The 21,357-nt window shown below is 46.3% G+C and overlaps 1 protein-coding gene across 4 annotated transcripts in view; it reads left to right on the forward strand.

The window, feature by feature from the left end:
* Positions 1-3,359: 3,359 nt before the first annotated feature.
* AAK1 (AP2 associated kinase 1) overlaps positions 3,360-21,357 on the forward strand; it is a 134,737-nt gene continuing 116,739 nt past the window's right edge. For 3 of the 4 annotated variants that reach the window (XM_063139368.1, XM_063139367.1, XM_063139369.1), the window contains exon 1: positions 3,491-3,728. In XM_063139368.1, the coding sequence (XP_062995438.1) occupies positions 3,563-3,728 (166 nt within the window). In that variant the 5' untranslated portion in view covers positions 3,491-3,562. Of the gene's footprint in view, positions 3,729-21,357 lie in introns of all 4 variants that reach the window. The other variant, XM_063139366.1, reaches the window with a different exon arrangement.

Here is a 21,357-nt window from a genome sequence, read left to right on the forward strand (position 1 = left end):
CAGCAATACAATAGAATAAAATTAATATGTCAAAATATAATTATAGAGCTTTGGCTATTGGGTGGTATAAAACTGTAATAAATAAATAAATAAATAAATAAAATAAACAGATGGACATAATAAATAAAATAATATATTATACTATACTATGATTAATACAATATTACTATATGATAGCATATACAATATTACTATATTACTATATTACTATATGATATTACTATAATATTACTATATGATAGCATAGTAGAATAAAAGGGCTAACATTGTCCCTATCTTCAAAAAGGGCAAAAAGGAAGAACCTGGGAACTACAGACCAGTCAGTCTGACATCCATCCCTGGGAAAATTCTGGAGCAGATTATAAAGAAGTCAATCTGTAAACACCTTGAAATCAATGCGGTGATCACTAGAAGCCAACATGGATTTGTCAAGAACAAGTCCTGTCAGACAAATTTGATCTCATTTTTTGATAAGGTAATCTCCCTTGTGGACCGTGGGAACGCTGTGGACGTCATATATCTTGATTTCAGCAAAGCTTTTGACAAAATACCACATGACATTCTGATTAACAAACTAGCTAAAAGTGGGCTAGATGGAACAACTATTAGGTGGATTCACAGTTGGCTACAGAATCGGACTCAAAGAGTACTTATCAATGGAACCTTCTCAAACTGGGGAGAGGCAACGAGTGGGGTACCGCAGGGCTCAGTCCTGGGCCCAGTGCTCTTCAACATTTTTATTAATGATTTGGATGAGGAGGTGCAGGGAACGCTGATCAAATTTGCAGATGACACAAAATTGGGTGGGATAACAAGAAGGATCTTAGAATTGTTGTAGACTGCAAGCTGAATATGAGCCAACAGTGCGATATGGCTGCAAGAAAGGCAAATGCTATTTCGGGCTGCATTAATAGAAGTATAGCTTCCAAATCACGTGAGGTACTGGTTCCTCTCTATTCGGCCCTGGTTAGGCCTCATCTAGAGTATTGCGTCCAGTTCTGGGCTCCACAATTCAAGAAGGACGCAGACAAGCTGGAGCGTGTTCAGAGGAGGGCAACCAGGATGATCAGGGGCCTGGAAACAAAGCCCTATGAAGAGAGACTGAAAGAACTGGGCATGTTTAGCCTGGAGAAGAGAAGGTTGAGGGGAGACCTGATAGCACTCGTCAAATACTTAAAAGGTTGTCACACAGAGGAGGGCCAGGATCTCTTCTCGATCCTCCCAGAGTGCAGGACACGGAATAATGGACTCAAGTTAAAGGAAGCCAGATTCCAGCTGGACATCAGGAAAAACTTCTTGACTGTTAGAACAGTACGACAATGGAATCAGTTACCTAGGGAGGTTGTGGGCTCTCCCACACTAGAGACCTTCAAGAGGCAGCTGGACAAGCATCTGTCGGGGATGCTTTAGGGTGGATTCCTGCATTGAGCAGGGGGTTGGACTCGATGGCCTTGTAGGCCCCTTCCAACTCTGCTATTCTATGATTCTAATATATCATAATAAAATATAATTGATCATAATAGATTAACATAAAAACCAAGTAAAATATTATTATATCATCATACTATATATTAATGTAATATTACAATACAGTCATAATACCATGAAATATAATTCAAGCTGTACAATACATTAATAGGGTACAACGATTAAGTAATCGTTACTAAACCACCACAAACTTTCCTAAAGAGCCCCTAAAACAGCCTTCCTCAACCTGGGGCGCTCCAGATATGTTGGACTACAACTCCCAGAATGCCCCAGCCAGCTGGGGCATTCTGGGAGATGCAGTCCAACACATCTGGAGCGCCCCAGGTTGAGGAAGGCTGTCCTAAAAGCACCAGGCGCGGGGATGCGCCCAACGGGGGTTTATTCTCAAGGACGACGACGACGCCAGCTCCCTCCCCCGCCCCTCCGGCTGCCAACCGCCACCTGGGACTTGTAGTCCTCTGATTTGACGCGCTTGCCGGAGATTCAGCAGGGAGGGAAACTACTATTCCCAGGATGCAGTGCGGCTAGAACGTCTGTTGCAATTTAAAAGAGGAGGAGGAGGAGGAGGAGGAGGAGTGGAAATGGATGAAGAAGACAAAAAGTACAATAATAATAATAAAGCCCCCTCCTTCCCATTTTTTTAAAAAGCATTTCCTTCCAGGGTGTTTCCTGGTGATTGGTTCAGTGATGCCTCAGCGGGTGGGTGAGGGGCAGGGGCAGGGCAGCGGGCAGGGAAGGGTTAAGGGGGAGGGGGAGAGGGAGGTATTCCTCCCCCCTCCCCTCCCTCCCCTCCCCCTCCCGCCATCCTCTCTCTCCCCGGCTCGGTGGAAGCGGGGACTTCCTGTGACAGTTCATTTCCTGGTCGGACGGGGCCGCGAGAGGAGGGCGGACGGACGGACGGCGGGGACGGCTCGGCATGGTCTCCCCGCGGCCGGCCCCGGCCCCAGCCCCAGCCCGCCTTGAAGCTCGGAGGCGCCCGGCAGGCGATGCTCCCGCGGCTGCCGCCACCGCTGCGCCCTTGTAGCGATGTTGCCGGGCCGGTGCGGCGCCCGCAGCCCCAGCGGCGATGGTAGCAGGGTGGCCAGGCCAGGTAAAGACGGCAGGCAGGCAGGCAGGCAGGCAAGGGGGACAGCCTTCTCCAACTGGGTGCCCTCCAGACGGGTGGGACTACAATCCCCATAATCCCCCAGCCGGCTCACGGCAAGCAGGCAGGCAGGGCGGAGGGCTTACTTTATTCGCGCCCCCCCACAACACACAGATGCTTTAGGGCAGCCTCTCCAACCGGGTGCCCTCCAGAGGGGTGGGACTACAATCCCCATAATCCCCCAGCCGGCTCACGGCAAGCAGGCAGGCAGGGCGGAGGGCTTACTTTATTCCCCCCCCCCAACACACAGATGCTTTAGGGCAGCCTCTCCAACCGGGTGCCCTCCGGAGGGGTGGGACTACAACTCTCACAACCCCCCAGGATTATGAGAGTTGTAGTCCCACCTCTCTGGAGGACACCGGGTTGGGGTGGGGAGGCTGTTTTAAGGGCCCCTCTCCCATTTCTCTCCCTGCCTCTTTGGACTCAGGGAACCTTAACGACATCCACTCTTTCCCCACCAGCTTTCCTTTCCTTTCATTATTTTTTGTCTTCTCTGTCCCTCAGAAGTAAAAAGAAGAGATGGTGGGCATTTTCGGTGGGTGGGAGGCTTCCCCCTTCCCCAAATAGGTTGAAATCAAACCAGGTCTATTTTTATCTGGAGAATAGTAATGCTATGGTTGTGTCGTTGTTGTTCATACACAATTGAGCAAAATTCTAAATGCTTGTAATTCTTATTCCCTCTCTCTCTCTGTTTTTTGTCACAGGCCTGAATAATTCCCAAGCTCTGCCTTCCAAGACTGGGAAGAGGGAGAGAAAACACATTTGACGTTCAAGCGAAAAGAGGATAATTGCTGCAAAGGGATTAATCTTGCCTTCATTCAAGACGCAAAGAGTTGCATATTTTACTATACATATATAAATATACTGGTGGGGAGGAGTGTCATAATTCACTTGCTAAACGAGGAGTTGAAGCCACACACTTTTGGAGCTATGAAGAAGTTCTTTGACTCTCGGCGAGAGCAGGGAGGTTCTGGGGCTGGTTCTGGAACCATTGGAGGGGGTGGTAGCAGCAGCAGCGGGCCGGGGACTGGATACATCGGCCGGGTTTTCAACATTGGAAGGCATCAGGTGACCGTTGATGAGGTCTTAGCAGAAGGTAAGGTAATGCTGGAGTCCTCCTTTCATGGTCTTGCTGTTATCTGCTCCAGTTAATTAAGCAGATTCTTAACCCTTGTTTGAATGTTGACCTTCCACAAGCCCACTTTGTTGTCTTAGGGGGAAATGTGCCACTTTATCAAGACCAGGTGCCATCTTGCTTATTAAAATGACAAGCATGTAATATTAAAACCTAATATTAAAGGATGACATAGAAGACAGCTGTCTATTTTTTTAAAAATCAACCTACATTTTTTAAATGGTTTAAACTCTTGAGTTTCTAAGAGTAGTGAGGCAAGAAACATTAAAAAGTGAAGCATAAGCCCAACCACCAGCTTCTGGGGGTCACTTCTTTGACAGGATATAAGTTGGAAAAAAATTCCCCGCCCTATAGTATAAGGCCTTCAGTAACAATATTATGTAACGTGCTAGGCTGCATTGATGCAAATATTAATGGTGTGGGGTGATTATTTCCTTCTGGTTCCCCCTTCCCCCCCCCCCCCCGGCCTGGTAAGTAAAGGAGTGATTGGGATGCACAGGTGTACATTTCCCATATATTAATGGTGCCTGTTACATAGCAAGTGCAAGGCACATTCGCATGATGTCTATTTGCTTCATGGCTTGTGGACCACAGAGAGATGAGTTACATTCTGATGGCTGCAAAAGGTTCCTAAAAAGACCCGTAAGGTTGCAGTGCTGAAAACCATTGCCCTTCTATTTCAAGCTGAATTGGTGCAGTGTAGCTAGAATTTTACGCTTTGGTATGCTTAATATTTAAGCCTAGGGAATCCTCCTCCTTCCCTCTCTTAAAAAACACATTTTAAATGGAACCTTAGCTCTTGACATTTAAGATTACATTGTTTTTAGGCCTATTGATGGGTGAGGCGCTTGCACAACATCTGTTTAAATGAGGGGAGGGGTGAAATGGAGAGTTTAGAGTTTATAATGCATTGCATAAGACCCAGGTATACTGAGTGAAGGGATCTGGCCTGCAGAATTGAATAGAATAATCTTTGGGTGTGTTTTTCTGGGAGGTGGGGGCAGTTTCATTCTTTATCCCTGTGCAAAGGTAGTTTTTTGGGACTGGCCTTCCAAAAGTGACTGTGTGCATGTATTTACCAAGATCTGTATTTTTCATGAAGAGTTTTGGAAAAGATGCTGCTGGATGCTGAAGTCAGGGTTGATTCTGACCCAGGCTAACCGAAATGTTGCTGGTCATGGTAAATTGCCGCAGGCATGACACGGAGTACAGAAAGAGTGGGCAAAAAGCCAGCCCACGTCATCTCTCTCCCCAAATAATAAAAAAGCTAATAAAAATGGTGAGGCACTAGTTTAGCTGGCTGGTGCTGGCCTTGTCTATGCAGTGGTCTTAGGGCTAAGCTACAAATAGGTTTCTGCCATCCTCTTGCTTCCTACGTAAGTGTACCTCAGGAAACATAAGACCTCCTTTGAAGATGATTAAATAACTTGCCGGCAGATTGTCCGTGTCATGTTGACACAGGCAGGGGAAGAGCTGCTCCCTGTGCTGGTAGATTCTCTCCTTGAGAAATCATCGTTCTCCTCTTCCCCTCAGTGGTAACAGTCTATGCCTTGTTTCTGGAACCTACTCTGTTTGCAGAGCGATGTAGCAAGCAAGGAAGATAAATGTTGTGATTGAGACTTCTAGTGTAGAGCGTCTTTGGCTGTAGTGAGCAAGGGCTGGCGGATACATATACATATATGAAAAAATGGAGGTTTTGTGTGTTCCAGGCTGCTAAGTGATTGCTGAAGTGGTCTGGTGGGGGCAGGGGCAGAAGTGAAGAGCATACAGAAATAGCACAGAAGGCCAAGGATAGCTTTCGGCCTGGTAACTCAGGCTGCCCCTTTGGATTATGGAATGTGTCTTAACAACCTGTAGTCTCTAGGGTGGTAGGATGAACTGTCCTCCTTCCTAGCAAGGGTTTACTTCCTTACCCCACGGGTTGGGTACTGGAAGCATCTCTCAGAATGTCTTGTGAATTATGGGGCAGTGAGGTGTGTTTCTTACAGTTCTTGCAGGCCCAGCCTCTTCTAAGGGGTTGCCCATACAGTGTCTCCTGCATGAAAAGAGGGAATCGTAATAGTAATCGGGGGAAGACCCATTACATTTGGTTGCACTGGGTGTGACAAGGAGAGGGGAAGAGGGTTTTTTGAAAGCCTTAAAATATCGTATTTTAATGGATGATCTCTATGTTAGCAACCAACTTTATATATCACCGTGTGTGCATATGTGTGCCCCCTGTGGTGACCTCTTGAGGGCGGTGGGGCAGGGAAGTCCATTGGACTTGGCTGCAGAGAATGGAGACTCATATCCAGTATGGTGTAGTGGTTAGAGCCTCCTCCTCCATCCTGGTGCACCTCCCATCCTTCGCAGTTTCCATGAGAATTGCAGTCCAACACATCGAGAGGGTTCCAGGTTGTGGGCAGCTGGGTAAAGGGTTGGACTAGGACCAGGAAGAGATGTGTTCAAAAACCCTCTTGGCCATGTGAGCCTCCTTGGCTGACTTGACTTTCTTTAAGGATGTTTGTTATGATAGATATGGTTGAGGGGCGGGGAGGCCCACGCCCTTGGAGGAAGGGAGGCTTAAAAATATAGTGCATCAATCCATAGTCAGCCATGAACATTCAGTGTGGCCTTGAGGGAGTATCACAGTCTGTTCTTGGGTCTTTTTGCTGCAGCAGGCTTCCACCTCCCCCAATCTGTATGGATCAGCATGAATGATAAAATAAAGACATGCATAAAATGTCCTGCTCTTAAAATAAAATAATAATAAAAAACCCTGCCCAACAAGGAAAATTACCACTCGTATAGTGTGTTTCAGGTGCTCAAAAGTGCTTTGCACATATCATTTTCAGTAATCTCTACAGCAGCTTCCTAAGACCAGTTCTGCTTGTTAAATTTATTTATTTATTGTATTTGTATACCGCCCCATAGCCAAAGCTCTCTGGGTGGTTTACATAATATTAAAACACTTAAACACACACACACACCTCTTTTCTATTGCAGATGGAGGGTTGAGGTCAGGAGGGTTGAGATCAGGAGAGTGGCTTTCTGTCCTCCTCCTGAGAATGGGGCTGAGGGTGTGATTTGAACTGGGGACTTCACAACTTGCATTCTAAGCCACTGCATTACACCAGTTTGAGCCAATTTGATGCTTAAGCTGTCTCTCCTTAAGGCAGCCCATATCAAAACTCTTGCATTAAGATGAAGGAGTCTTGTGGCATCTTAAAGACTAACACACTTATTATGACATAAGCTTTTGGGGATGAAAGCTTATGCCCTAATTTTGCTAGTCGTTAGGATGACACAAGACTCAATGACATGTTAAACCATGGCAGTTAAGCCAGAAAGCTAGGCCATGTTCAGAAGACATCTTAAACCATGACTTTAAACATGGTGAATAAGGCTTTTTGCCTTATTCACCATGGTTAAAGCCATGGTTTAAGGTGTCATCTGAACACAGCCTGTCTTTCTGGCTTAACCGCCATGGTTAAAGCTGTGGTTTAAGGTGTCTTCTGTTGCTCTGTTGCTTTAGCTCAGTGGTTCCCAAACTTTTTCTGGTAACTGCCCCCTTGGTTCCACTAACTCATGCCCAGTGCCCCCTGCGCGTGGCCTCTTTAAATGGGAAGCACCCGCCGCAGGCTTGCCGAGGGAGGGAGGGAAAAGAGAGCGAACACCTCTGTTTTGCAGCCAGCGTGGTGGGGCACACCAACCAGGGTATGTCTCTTCATTAGCGTTTTGGTGGTTTTGAAACATTTCAATTCACCGTTAAAAGGACTCTTATTAAACGGTATTAATACATGTATGGATTCTTCCCCTGTGAGGCTTGGGACCAAACTACCTTCTCCCATAAAAATGTCCCTGGGTTTTAAGACCTTCTGGAGAGGCGCTTCTTGGAAAAGACCACCTCGAGCACCCCCCTGCCTCCCCCTTGCCTCTTAATGCAATCCCACTGCCCCCAAGGGGGCAGTACCACCCCCTTTGGGAACCGCTGCTGTAGCTGAAACGGACTTCTTTGGCCACCCTACTGAGATTACTGCATAGAGGATTGGTCTAGAGCAGGGATGGTCAGAAGTTAGATCTGGATCTCTTGGTAGTATTTTTCTCCCTATCTAAATTATACTTCTGAAATTAAGAAAACTTGGTTTAACCAGGTGTAGATTTTTGTGTAGAAATATGGTTACTCTGGAATTCAAAACAAGATTCTGGACATAGAATTCTTTAATTGTACCTTTGGATCTCTGGGCTCTAGTAAAACAACACCAAAGTTGATCCTGCAAGTCTGAGGTCTGCCCATCCCTGCTTAGAGGTTGCTCTGGCAGGCCTTCAAGCAGAGGTTTTCCATAGTTGTATCCTGCAAATTCTCCTCAAGCTTCTTTTGGTGCCTGATCTCGAGCACAGAAGAGATAAGAGGGTACTTTTGATAAATCATAGTAATGTATCCAGTTCTGGGTGTCCCACTTTAAGAACATTGTAGACAGACAGAAGTATGTCCAGAGGTGGGCCATCAGAATTTTGCAGGTTCTGGAAACTTAGTCCTGCAAGGAAAAGTTGAAACGGCCAGGAGAAGAGAACGTAAGAAGAGCCATTCTGGATCAAACCAAGGGTCCAGCTAGAAGATTAAGGGGAGACATGATAGTTCTCTTCAAATATATAAAAGGCCGTCTTCCTCAAGGTGGGGGTGTACTCTTCTTCTTCTTCTTCTTCTTCTTCTTCTTCTTCTTCTTCTTCTTCTTCTTCTTCTTCTTCTCTGATGTAGTTGCAAGATTCCTGTGTTGAGCAGGGAGTTGGATTAAATTACCTCCATGGTCCCTTCCAACTCTGAAATTCTATGAGTTTGTGATGATCTCTTCTCGATCCTCCCAGAGTGCAGGACACGGAATAACGGGCTCAAGTTAAAGGAAGCCAGATTCCAGCTGGACATCAGAAAAAACTTCCTGACTGTTAGAGCAGTGCGACAATGGAATCAGTTACCTAGGGAGGTGGTGGGCTCTCCCACACTAGAGGCATTCAAGAGGCAGCCGGACAAGCATCTGTCGGGGATGCTTTGAGGTGGATTCCTGCATTGAGCAGGGGGTTGGACTCGATGGCCTTATAGGCCCCTTCCAACTCTGCTATTCTATGATTCTATGAAGGAAATAGGATGGGAGACTCTTTAAGGAAGGGGGATATTAACTCCCCTTTCACTCTGCAGGTGTTTTGGAGGGGTGTTTTGGTTCATCTTCTGGAGAGTTGTTCCACAGGAAACTAGATGACAAGGAGAAGGGTCCAAGCTTAGCCGTTTCCCTGATATGCTAGCTCTCTATCCATTGGAATCTCATTTCATCTAGGGGCATTTCATCACCAGGCGAGTCCCAGTTTGCAGTCTGAAGTGGTACCATTGAGGTGCAGGTTTCCATGTCTGCGGTTTGTGAGAACTAGGCCTGAGAGAACTCCCATGGCTGCAGCTTCTAATAAAGTGTGAGGCTGCACTGACTTACTCATGCATGTTCATCACTTGGGCCAGGTTCCCATATGCCTGTCTGTCAACTGGAGTTCTGTAGGCATGATGATCAGCAGCTTTGCATGTATGGGCAGACCTCATTAAAAACCGGTGTGCGAATGTGGAGTTCTCTTTGCAGTGATCAGTCTGTGAAGGCTCTTTTCACGCATGCAAGTCATTTGACTCAACAATCAGATGGTTCATATGATCAAAACAAGCCACTATGAATTAAACAAGCCACCGTGGGTTGTTGAGAGCTGCAGCATGTGCCGGTGTATGCTGGACGCAATTTGCATAATCACTGCCTAGCTGTGGTTTGTATTGTCCAAACCTGGGTGGTATGGCTTGTTGGAGTATTAAACAACCCTCAAAGAAGCCTATGATAGCCCCATGGCTTGTTGTGACCATGTGAACCACCCCAATGAGTTTGCATGATCATGGAGGAAGAAATAAGTCATGGTGGCTTATTTCATCCACCTCGCATGCTGGTTGCATGCTGGGTGGATTTGCATAATTATCCTCACAGCTTGTCATGTGAACCTGGTGTTGGTGGCTTGTTGCCTTGGTTAACAAGCCACTGAGAATGCATGGGCTGTTCTAGGATTCTGGGATGGCTTGTTATTCTTGGGATATTCTTGGGATGGCAACAAGTAATCATGGAGAGCCACTGTTGTGTAGTGGTTAAGTGTTGGGCTGGGAGTTGGGAGATCTGGGTTCTAGTCCCCACTCAGCCATGGAAACCCACTGGGTGACTTTGGGCCAGTCACAGACTCTCAGCCCACCCTCACAGGGTAGTTGTTGTGAGGATAAAATAGAGAGGAGGAGGGTTATGTACACTGGCTTGGGTTTCTTGGAGGAAAAAAGGCAGGATATAAATGCAATAATAAATAAAAATAAATAAATCCTGCTGTGGTCACAAAACATGGCAACTCATTTCGGTGAGGAATTAGGCCACACATGGTGGGGGAGATAAGCCACTGTGATAATGCGAACAGGCCCACTGTGCCTTCATGACTTCAGCATCAGGTGTTGACTTACATGCATGAAAGAGCCATTGTATCCTGTATCCATCCCGCATCCTGATGTCCCTCCAAAGTCAATGCTTTTCCGAGGAACCCATTTGTGCACTCAGCTGCCAACCCAGTCATGAAGAGATGCGAAATCAAGCAATGCACCGAGATTTGCGAACCAACCTGGGGTTTCTTGCTGATGTTTACAGCTGCATGCGGGGACACATTTCAGCACTTCTTCCTTCTCCCCGTTTCAGAGAGGAATCTGGCTCCATAGCTCACAGGCACCTGCTTTTCCTGTGGAAGGTTCCGGGTTCAATTCACAGCTTCAGGATCACATGTGATAGGGCTGGGAAAGAACGTGGAGATCTCCTGACAGTCAAATCAGTCCATACTGTGAAAGGTGGACTAACATGGTATAAGGTAGCTTTATGAGTTTGAGAGAGAGAGAAGATTTAGAGGATGCCAAGGTCCCCAAATAAGAGATCCGAAAGATGTAAAGCTCATCCAGGGAGTAGGAGATAGACAACCAACCAGCCTCCCATCAGCCTGACTTTCAGTCTTGTAAATAATCTCTTGCCTGGCTGCCCAGCATCAATTCTTAAATCACAATAGGGGACTTAGCTGGATACAGTCTGTTTCTCTTGTCCACGCATGATCAACATGTTGTTCCACTCATATCCCACCTTACCTTCAAGGAGCCTAAGGTGGCATATGTGATCTTCCTCTTCATTTTGTCCTCACGACAACCCTGTGAGGTAGATTAGTCTGAGAGTCAGTGACTGATCTAAAGTAATCCTCATGGCTGAGTGGGGATTGGAACCTGGGCCTCTTTTTCAGGTGGCACCCAGGAAGCATATATATTCATGTGTGCAAGTCTTCAGGCATGCTAAATTTAAAAGTCCTTCGTGTCTTCATATCTTTTGTAAAATCTAATGTAAGGGAAATGTGTGCTGTAAACACGGTATGCACATCGAAACAATCCACCCTGTGTTGTTGAGAATGAAATGGGAGTGAATTCGTAGCCAAGCAAAGCTAAACAGCCCAGGAATGCTCAAGAACAAACCATGGGGTACAAGTTTGGGTTATTCTTCCAACAACAATCCTCGGCTATTTTAAAATCCCCACATTTCTGGGTTCAGACATCATGATAAACAACTCAGCAGTCAGGAGCCAGAATGTTCACTTGCTTCTGCTTGTTCACAATTACCTGGGGTTTAAACAAACCCTGGGCAGCTGCAATGTGAATTAGGCCATTCAGCTGTCAGATTTACTGGTAATTTCAGTGAAGTAATTTCCAAGTAAAATTTTGCATTTATTTGAATTTAACATTGAAAGCTCATTAAGTGCCCTTTATGGATGTTTTCCCCCTAATAAATATTTCAGTTCAACTCCTTCTGGCTATTAGAAAAAAACTTGTCATATTTATGCAGCATGTAAAATTAACATAACATACTTTTTCGTTTCCTAAATATAAGGCAAACATGCTAAATTTGATTAGCTTTGAGTTTTAGGCCCGTGAAACATTCTTCCAGTTCAAAAGTTTCCAGAAGCCTGTTCCTAGCCCCAGGCCCTCCTTAGTGGGGCTGAGCAAACCTTCTCTTGAACGGCATCTTTTTATTTTCCCAAAGGCTTAACGTCTAGAAGTGCTCCATATTTCTGTAAGTGGACACATAGAGTCAGTGGCGGCATGTCATGCTAACTCATAGTTCGGCACCATGTGCATGAACAGAAAGGAAGCTGTGTGATGTGCTGGGTTCGAATGTGCAGGGTGGGCAACCTGTGGCCCCAAGAGTGTATGTGGTCCTCAGCCTAATTTCATGCGGCCCTCTGCGTGTGATCTGTTCAGACCTCTGACGAGTGATCTGCCCTTTCCTGGCAGCCCTGCTGGGAGGAAGGACAAGGGGGAGAGCGAGAGAGAACGGGGTGGCTGAAAGAGAAAAGTGGTGGTCCTCTTACTTTTGGCACTGGCCCTGCCTCCCACCAGCTTTGGCTCTGTTCATTGCCCTTGACAGAAAGGTCGTGTGCCTCTGCACCAAGCTATGTGTGTGAACCATCCTAGTATGTAGGAGTTCTATGACCCACTCCCCTCTCTCAAAATGGCACTTTCAAGTTCTGGGAGAGGAAGTTGCTGGTTCTGAAGACAAAGCAATTTCCTAACCAGCAGAAGGAGTCCCTGGGCTAGTGTGAGCTGCTTGTGTTTGTGCGTGCACCAGTGGCAAGTGTGATTTCTGCCGGAGAATTCCCTACGACATTTCTTCTGGATAAGCAAGCTCAGGTGCCTAAAAGTTTTTAAAGTTGGTAGCTTCTGATGGCAAGGTCCCAATCTCTTCTGTGGGCCACATCAGTAGGCCAAACTGCATATGATGATAGTGGATTTGTGTCATTAAGCATGAGTCTGTGGGCAAGGCAGGGCAGGGGAAGCGATTGAGCGAATGCTTAACACACAGGAAGTCCGAAGTTCAGTCCCTGGTATCTCCTGGTAAAAGAATCTCAAACAGCAGGGAGACCCAAGACCCTTTGCCTGAGACCCTGGACAACACGAATCACTCCAGATGTGCCAGAGGGCAACTCTAGTTTTTGCCAGTCAGTCATCGCCAGAGGCCATGGTGGCTGAGGGGGTTGGAGCCCTACACGTTTGGAAGGCCCCATGTTGGCGAAGGTTGGCTAAAACGCTGGGCAGCAGGTCTGCAGCACTGCATGCTCCCTCCCCCATCCACTCTCTGCTGAAGTGTAGACCCCCAGGCCTTGTCCATCTTACTTGTAGCTTAGCTTTACAACAGCACCAGTGTTAACTACTGCCAAGAGTCACCAGCATTCACTCTTAACCTGGAGCTGAGACCAGTTTTGAGCCTTGTAGAAGCAGGGATTGTTCTTAGCCTTGACTGCAGGGAAAACTAATGGGGAGACACAGCCCCCAAGAAGGGGAAGTGAGAGCATATGGCCCTGTGACCTGCTCCTGGTTGCTCACCTGGGTCATTTTGCTGCCTACGGCCCAGAGGCTTTCTGCGTTCAGAAGCCACCTGGATTGGCAGCTGAGCCGTTCCTGCACCCTGGCAATGGGGCAGTATTCTCCACTGCACACCAGCTTAGGGGGTGCAGGACAAGGCACGTGATACACATCGTTCTGTTCTCCAACACTTCTGCACCTCCCAGCGTCTGCTGCCTGAGGTGGCTGCTTCACACTGCCTAATGGTAGGGCCAGCCCAGTTGACAAGGAGGATTATGCGTGTGCATGTAAAGAAAATGATTTAGAAAATGAAGAGCAGCAAAAAAAATTGTTTAAAAGATGCATCTGTTAAAGTAGGCTATCTCATGACTACACTTCTCCAGGCCTCTGAGTCATGCTATTGCACTCTCTGACACCTCCCTTGTGTTTCTCTCTGCAATTTAAAAGCTGTTGATCGTGGTTGTAATGGGAGGGAGCCTGGTTCTAAGGTCGGGCTGCCAATTTCATGGATCGTGTTTGCTGTATTCCACAGTACAATTTTCTTTGAATTAAAGCAGAAGGCATACTTTGCTCTTGCACCTGAACACATTCGCTTTTTCTGAATGTGGAAGAGGCAGGATTTCCTGTTTGAGGAGCCCATCCCCTGTGTTTCTCTATGAGTCACTGTTCTGCATGCAACTTGCAATGGGAAGGAGGCAAGCCTGGAGCAGTGACTCATCCAAGAGGCAGCTTCCTCTGTGGGCAGTCGATTCTGCTAAGTCAGCACCTGGATACAGATACGCCCAGTGCAGACACATCTAGCAGAATTCATCTCCCCCAGAAGGGGCTGTTTGGAAGGCAACAGGGCCCAAACTGTGAATCATTCCAAGAGATGGTGGCCAGCCTCTGTGCAGATGGGTGCTCTGTATTTAATGGCGCCTCTAATTATTCCATTAATTTATTTCTCCTAGCACGCCTTTGGAAAATGCAGCCACAGTGGATCAAAGTTCTGCAATGCAAGATGTTTAAAGTGTTATGTTGTTAACAGATCAGTCCCTCGGAAGCTTCCAAATTGTGTAGGCAACCTAATCCAATATGGATGCACTGCTTGAAAATGGGAGCGTGTGCATTGATTTCCTGTTTGTTTCTGAGCCAAATTTAATGCTGGTAGTATTTATTTATTTATTACATTTTCATACCGCCCAATAGCCGAAGCTCTCTGGGCGGTTCACAAAAATTAAAACCATGAAGAGCATAAAAACAACCAACAAATTTAAAACACAAATACAATATAAAAAGCACAACCAAAATAAAACCACACAGCAACAATTAATATAGGTTAAAATATGAGGTTAAAACAGCAAAGTTTAAATTTAAGTTAAATTAGGTGTTAAAATACTGAGAAAATAAAAAGGTCTTCAGCTGGCGACGGAAAGAAAACAATGTAGATGCCAAGCGAACCTCTCTGGGGAGCTCGTTCCACAGCCGGGGTGCCACAGCGGAGAAGGCCCTCCTCCTAGTAGCCACTTGCCTCACTTCCTTCGGCAGGGACTCACGGAGAAGGACCCCTGTGGATGATCTTAAGGTCCGGCAGGCACATATGGGACGAGGCGTTCCTTCAAATAACCTGACCCCAAGCCATTTAGGGCTTTGAATGTTAATTCCAGCACTTTGAATCAGTCCCGGACCTGGACTGGCAGCCAATAAAGTTGTAGAAGGACTGGTGTGATATGATCTCGCCGACCAGTCCCTGTTAGTAGGCGGCCTGCCCTGTTTTGTACCAGCTGAAGTTTCCGGACCGTTTACAAAGGCAGCCCCACGTATAACGCATTGCAGTAATCCAAACGAGAGGTTATCAGAGCATGGATAACTGTAGCTAGGCTATCACTGTCCAGATAAGGGCGTAGTTGATATATCAACCTAAGCTGATAAAAGGTGCTCTTTGCCACTGAGTTCACCTGTGCCTCAAGTGACAGTTCTGGATCCAAGAGCACCCCCAAACTACAGACCCGATCCTTTAGGGAGAGTGCAACCCCATCCAGGTCATGGTAAACATCACCTTGCCGGACAGATGAACCACCCGCTAACAGTACTTCCGTCTTGTCTGGATTGAGTCTCAGTTTGTTAGCCCTCATCCAGTCCATTACCATGCCCAGGCACTGGTTCAGAACAGCCACTGCCTCACCTGGGTTTGATGAAAAGGAAAGGTAGAGCTGGGTATCATCCGCATTTTGGTGACACCTCAGTCCACATCTCTGGATAACCTCCCCCAGCGGCTTCATGTATATGTTAAACAGCCTAGGGCAGTGGTTCCCAAACTTTTTCAAGTAACCGCCCCCTTGGTTCCACAAACTCATGCCCAGTGCCCCCTGCGCACAGCCCTTTTAAATGGGAAGTACCTGCCGCAGACTTGCAGAGGGAGGGAAAAGAGAGCGAACGCCTCTGTTTTGCAGCTGGCGTGGCGGGGCACACCAAGCAGGGTATGTCTCTTCATTAGCGTTTTGGTGCTTTTGAAAAATTTCAATTCACCGTTAAAAGGACTCTTCTTAAACAGTATTAATACATGTGTGGATTCTTCCCCTATATGGCTTGGGACCAAACTACCTTCTCCCATAAAAATGTCTCTGGGTTTTAAGACCTCCTGGAGAGGTGCTTCTCGGAAAAGAACACCTCAAGCGTCCCCCTGCCGCCCCTTTGCCTCTTAACGCCCCCCTATGCAATCCCACCGCCCCCAAGGGGGCAGTACCGCCCACTTTGGGAACCACTGGCCTAGGGGATAAAGTAGAGCCCTGTGGAACCCCATGGCTTAGGTGCCATGGCACAGAGCAATAATCCCCCAGCACCACCTTCTGAAAATGGCCATCCAAGTAGGAGTGGAACCACTGCAACGCAGTACCTCCCACTCCCAGCTCAGACAACCTATCCAGAAGGATACCATGGTTGATGGTATCGAAAGCCGCTGAGAAGTCCAGGAGAACCAACAGGGTTGCACTCCCCCTGTCCCTCTCCCGGCAAAGGTCATCCCACTGCGACCAAAGCAGTTTCCATTCCAAAACCAGGCCTGAAATCTGATATTAGACTGTAAGCCTGAGGGCAGGGACTGTCTTTTTTGCTAACTAATTGTAAGCCGCTCCGAGAGCCTTTTTTGGCTGAGGAGCGGGGTATAAGTATGATAAATAATAATAATAATAATAATAATAATAATAATAATATTCAAGAGTGCCTGGAGTTGTCCTGCAACCACCCGCTCAAGCACCTTGCCCAGGAAAGGGATGTTTGCCACTGGCATATAGAATCATAGAATCATAGAATAGCAGAGTTGGAAGGGGCCTACAAGGCCATCGAGTCCAACCCCCTGCTCAATGCAGGAATCCACCCTAAAGCATCCCTGACAGATGGTTGTCCAGCTGCCTCTTGAATGCCTCTAGTGTGGGAGAGCCCACAACCTCCCTAGGTAGCTGATTCCACTGTCGCACTGCTCTAACAGTCAGGAAGTTTTTCCTGATGTCCAGCCGGAATCTGGCTTCCTTTAACTTGAGCCCGTTATTCCGTGTCCTGCACTCTGGGAGAATCGAGAAGAGATCCTGGCCCTCCTCTGTGTGACAACCTTTTAAGTATTTGAAGAGTGCTATCATGTCTCCCCTCAATATAGTTTTTAGCATCTTCCTGGTCCAGGTTTGGCTTTTTTAGGAGTGGTCTGATTACCGCCTCTTTTAAAGTTGACCTTTAAAGCCCTAAATGGCTGAGAAGCAGACTCCTCCTCCAAAACTGCCTGCTCTCATATGAACTTGCCTAATTTTTAGTACACAAGTTCAGGTCGATGGGCACAAGACAGGACCTTCTTAGTGGTGACATCTTGAGTGTAGAACTACTTCTTGGTGGGGCTTTACCACACTCCCTCTCTTTCTATTACAGATGGCTGGTGAAGACCTTTATGTTACACGTGGCTTTTAATCAGTGATCCTAACATTTTATCATAAATGTTTTAGCACTGTTAACTTGTTGATTTTTAACTGCTGCTTTTTATTATATTAATTAGATGAATTGTATATATGAACTGGGCTGTAAAAGAATTTTAAATTCTTTGGGATTTTTGCCATCCTGATAAATAAACCTCTGAATGTGGTTCACCAGGGCATGAACCAGAAGGAAATCCCTTCCGCAGAAATCCCAGTCAAATGAGTAGAAATTATTTTTTAAAAAATGTGAACAATAAGCCAGAATTCACTAGAATTCTGGCTTGTTGTTACATTTGAACGTGGCCAATGTGACGAGGCTCTAAAATATAGTAGGGCATTAGGTAAAACTGGAGATTACCTAAATTGTGCATCCAAATGCAGCCAATTAGACAATGGTATGACACTGCACCTGACAGGGTTTCAGGTGTGTTACAAAAGGGGCTGCAGTCATGAAAGGAAGTGTGTGCCATTAGCCAGCCTCTGATCTGTAATCTAATGTTCACTCGAGCAGAAGAGGCCAGCCTTGAGAGCTGCTCTTGGCCTACACAGAATAAATAAAACATACTGATTATTCTAGAGCGTTGGCTAAGACTCTGAGCCAGCTGGGAAAGGCCTTGCTATTCTGAAGGCTTGTTGGGGCTGAATTTCTGCTTCTTGTTATGCAGTAGTCCTAGATTCCAAAGACATATTAATTACTTGGTAATGTAGGCTTACAAACTTGCTGTAGGTTGTTCTTTGGTTATGCAAAGGGTGCAAACTGTTTCTTAGGTTTCTTGGAACTTGGGTTGTATTGTAGAAATCAGAAGTTTGGCTCAACCTTCACTGCATCATATGCCCTGCAAATAGCTTCCTGGACCCAATATTACTTGAAAGAGTTTTTTTTAAAAGCAGCATCTATCCTTGTACATTTGCAAGTGAATGTGGTCCGGGAGGCTTCAGTTTGTGCTAGACCCATTAAATGTAATCCTGACTCTGGCCAAAGGAACAAACTGCAAGGAAGACCAGCAAGGAAGCCTCTTTTATACTGATAAGTCGGAAGAAGTTAGGCGATTGCTCCCTGACTCTTATAAAAGCTTCTGGGTTGGGCTTTCCCACTGGCTTGAGCAACAGCAGAACTTTGTTGCTGCATTAATTGTTTGCCTCTGCTTCTTCCAGCTCTCCTCCCAACTCCAATTAGACTTGGTTCTGACAACGACTCTCAGAAGTCTGATGGAGGGTGCATGGATTTCCATGCATCCACCTTCCAAGTTATGTAGTCAGCATTCTTTCAGGATAGCCTTTTTGATCTTCAGGAAAGGTTACATAGTCTTGCAACTAAACACAGAGTGTAATTTCTCATGCCTTTTGTTCAGTCTAGCCTTCCTCAATCTGGTGCCTCCAGATGAGTTCATAGAATCATGGAATAGTAGAGTTGTAAGGGGCCTATAAGGCCATCGAGTCCAACCCTGCTCAATGCAGGAACCCACTTCAAAGCATCCCTGACAGGTGGCTGTCCAGCTGCCTCTGAAAGGCCTCCAGTGTGGGAGAGCCCACCACCTCCCTAGGTCATGGGTTCCATTGTCGTACTGCTCTAACAGTCAGGAAGTTTCTCTTGATGTCCAGTCGGAATCTGACTCCCTGAAACTTGAGGCCATTATTCTGTGTCCTGCACTCTGGGATGACTGAGAAGAGATCCTGGCCCTCCTCTGTGTGACAACCTTTCAAGGACTTCAAGAATAATATCATGTATCCCCTCAGCCTTCTCTTCTCCAGGCTAAAAATGCCCAGTTCTTTCAGTCTCTCTTCACAGGGCTTTGTTTCCAGACCCCTGATCATCCTCTGAACACGCTCCAGCTTGTCTGCATCCTTCTTGAAGTGTGGTGCCCAGAACTGGACTACAACTCCCATCAGTTGGGGAATAGTCTTCTTAAAAAAAAATTTTTTTAATTAATTTTCCAAAACAAAATCAAAAGAATGAAAAATAAAAGAGAAGTAGTAAATAAATAAAAAGAAATACATTGAATTTAAATGAAATTATTGGCACAAGGTGGTACATTTAACATTTATTCATATTTTTTGCTTTGTTGCATAGACCAAAATATATATGGAATCTGTAGGCTGCTTAGAAGTTTTCTTTATAATTCTTCTCTATATCAAACTTATATTGGCCGTGTTCAGATGTCACTTTAAGCCATTATGGGTTCATAAGATACTCATAGTAGCTTATTTTGAAAATAAACTATTGTGATCTCAAACATGATCAGACAAATAACTTACTGTGTGCAGCTTGTTAAGCTACTGTGCATGATCTGAGCCCCCCCCCCCCGCCGCCACATCCCGTCCTGGTGTAGTCTGAGTCCTCCTTCCCAAGCAGCGGCGCTGTTTCACCCATGAACAACATCGCAGGAGCCTTTTTTTAACCTTCCACATGATTTCCATTTTAGAAGTGATGCACTTTTCCAACTTTTGGCTATAAGCCTTAAGGCAGCCATAAGTATGAACTCAATCAAGTCCTTAAACGTCACTTTCGTAATTTGTTCTTCCCATGCTGATGCCACATGTATGGTTTGATGTGTAATATTTGCCATTTCTGAAAATAAGATGTTCCAAAAATGTGACACAATAGGACATATCCACCACATATGAATATATAACCCCTGCTGGTTGCATTTTTGCCGCCATTTTGTATTGGCTATTCTTGTTGACCATGCTGGCGTGATATTCTGGGGCTTGTAGTACAACACATGTGGCGATCGCCAGGTTGAGCAAGGGTGATTTAGGAAAATCATAATGTAGCAATTACGATACTTCGTGCAGTTTTTGTTATGCAACTATTAAATGGAACAGAACCAGTTAGTGAGTTTAAAATCCAGGAGGCCTGTTCGTGACGTTACTGTGTTGCCTTTCTACAGTTGTTGTCCTGCCTGAATATGGAAAGCAATCTACAAGCAGCTGGGTCATTTTTATGCCATTTTCTCGTTTCTTTGTTTCTGAAAATAATGAGTAGTTAAGAAAGCTAGCTGGTTTGGAATTGTTATCTCCAGACGGCTGTGTATTACGTTTGTTTTTGAATGAGCAAGTAATCCAGGGTGAGTTTCACCCACTTACTCCACAACCTAATAAGGGTGCTCTCTCAGGATGTTGATGTATCCAAACAGTAGTATCAGTTGCCCTGACCGGCACATTGCTGCTCTTCTCCCCCTCAAGTGCCTGTGAGCTGGTAAGAGGTAATGCTAAGTGGTAGCTGATGCAAGCAGCCTTGCATCTAGGTGATCAAAATAACTGCAATCATCCTGTGAATAATGCAGGGCCTCCGCTTGTTCTTGGCATCTTTCACGCATCTGCCAAAAGCACCCTGTGAAATCTCCAGTCCAGGCAAGCAAAGTGACAAATCTGCTCTATGGGGTGAGACGGATTGCACCTGTCAGAGGGTTGACCCTGAAGTCTCATGGACTGAAGTTGGTACCCAGTGCTGGAGAACTGGAGCTTTGCAGGTGATAGGGTGCATCCCATCCGCCACTGGATTGGCCAGAACAGGCACGCCTGCCAGGAGCTGGGTCTTCTGCTCTCACACCATCAACAGAGCAGATCCGCCACCTTGTGACTCTGGGCTGAAGGACGCAGGCTCCAGGTCTGGTTCCTGGGAAGCAGCTTTCTACTAAGATGGTTGCGCTCCATGCGGAGAACCATGTAGCCTCTAAAAGACTGTCATCATTATTATGGCATAAACCTGCCTGGTGCCCTCCAGATGTTTGGGGCTTAAAGTCCCATCAGCCCCAGTAAGCATGGGCAATGGTCAGGAATGCTGGGAGTTGTAGTCTAAACCATCTGGGAGGCACCAGGTTGGGGGAGGCTGGCATAAGCTTTTGTGACATAAGTGGACTCTAGTCGTGATAGCTCATTCCATAATGAACCTTTGTGTTTACAGAGGCACATTACTCTTTGTTTCCGCGTAAGCAGACTGACGTGGCTGCTCCTCTGGGACTAGCTCAGTACTGTGATGAGCATCAGCTGACAAAGGGCTTGTCTAACCCTGCTACTAAAGCTCCTTTTAACTGGTGATGGTAGGGATTGAGGCTGGGACATACCTTTGCATGCACTCTACCAGCTGAATGTGAGCCTGCCCTTCTATAGGCCTGCCTGTTCCCTAACAGCACCTCACCCACAGAAGTGAATGGGCTCAATGGGCTGGTGATGCAACCGTTTTCTCAGATACCTCCAGCTCTCCGGGATGAGCCATGAAACTGCATTC

This window comes from Elgaria multicarinata, chromosome 12 (genome assembly GCF_023053635.1).
Source record: "Elgaria multicarinata webbii isolate HBS135686 ecotype San Diego chromosome 12, rElgMul1.1.pri, whole genome shotgun sequence".
Classification (NCBI taxonomy): Eukaryota; Metazoa; Chordata; class Lepidosauria; order Squamata; family Anguidae; genus Elgaria; species Elgaria multicarinata.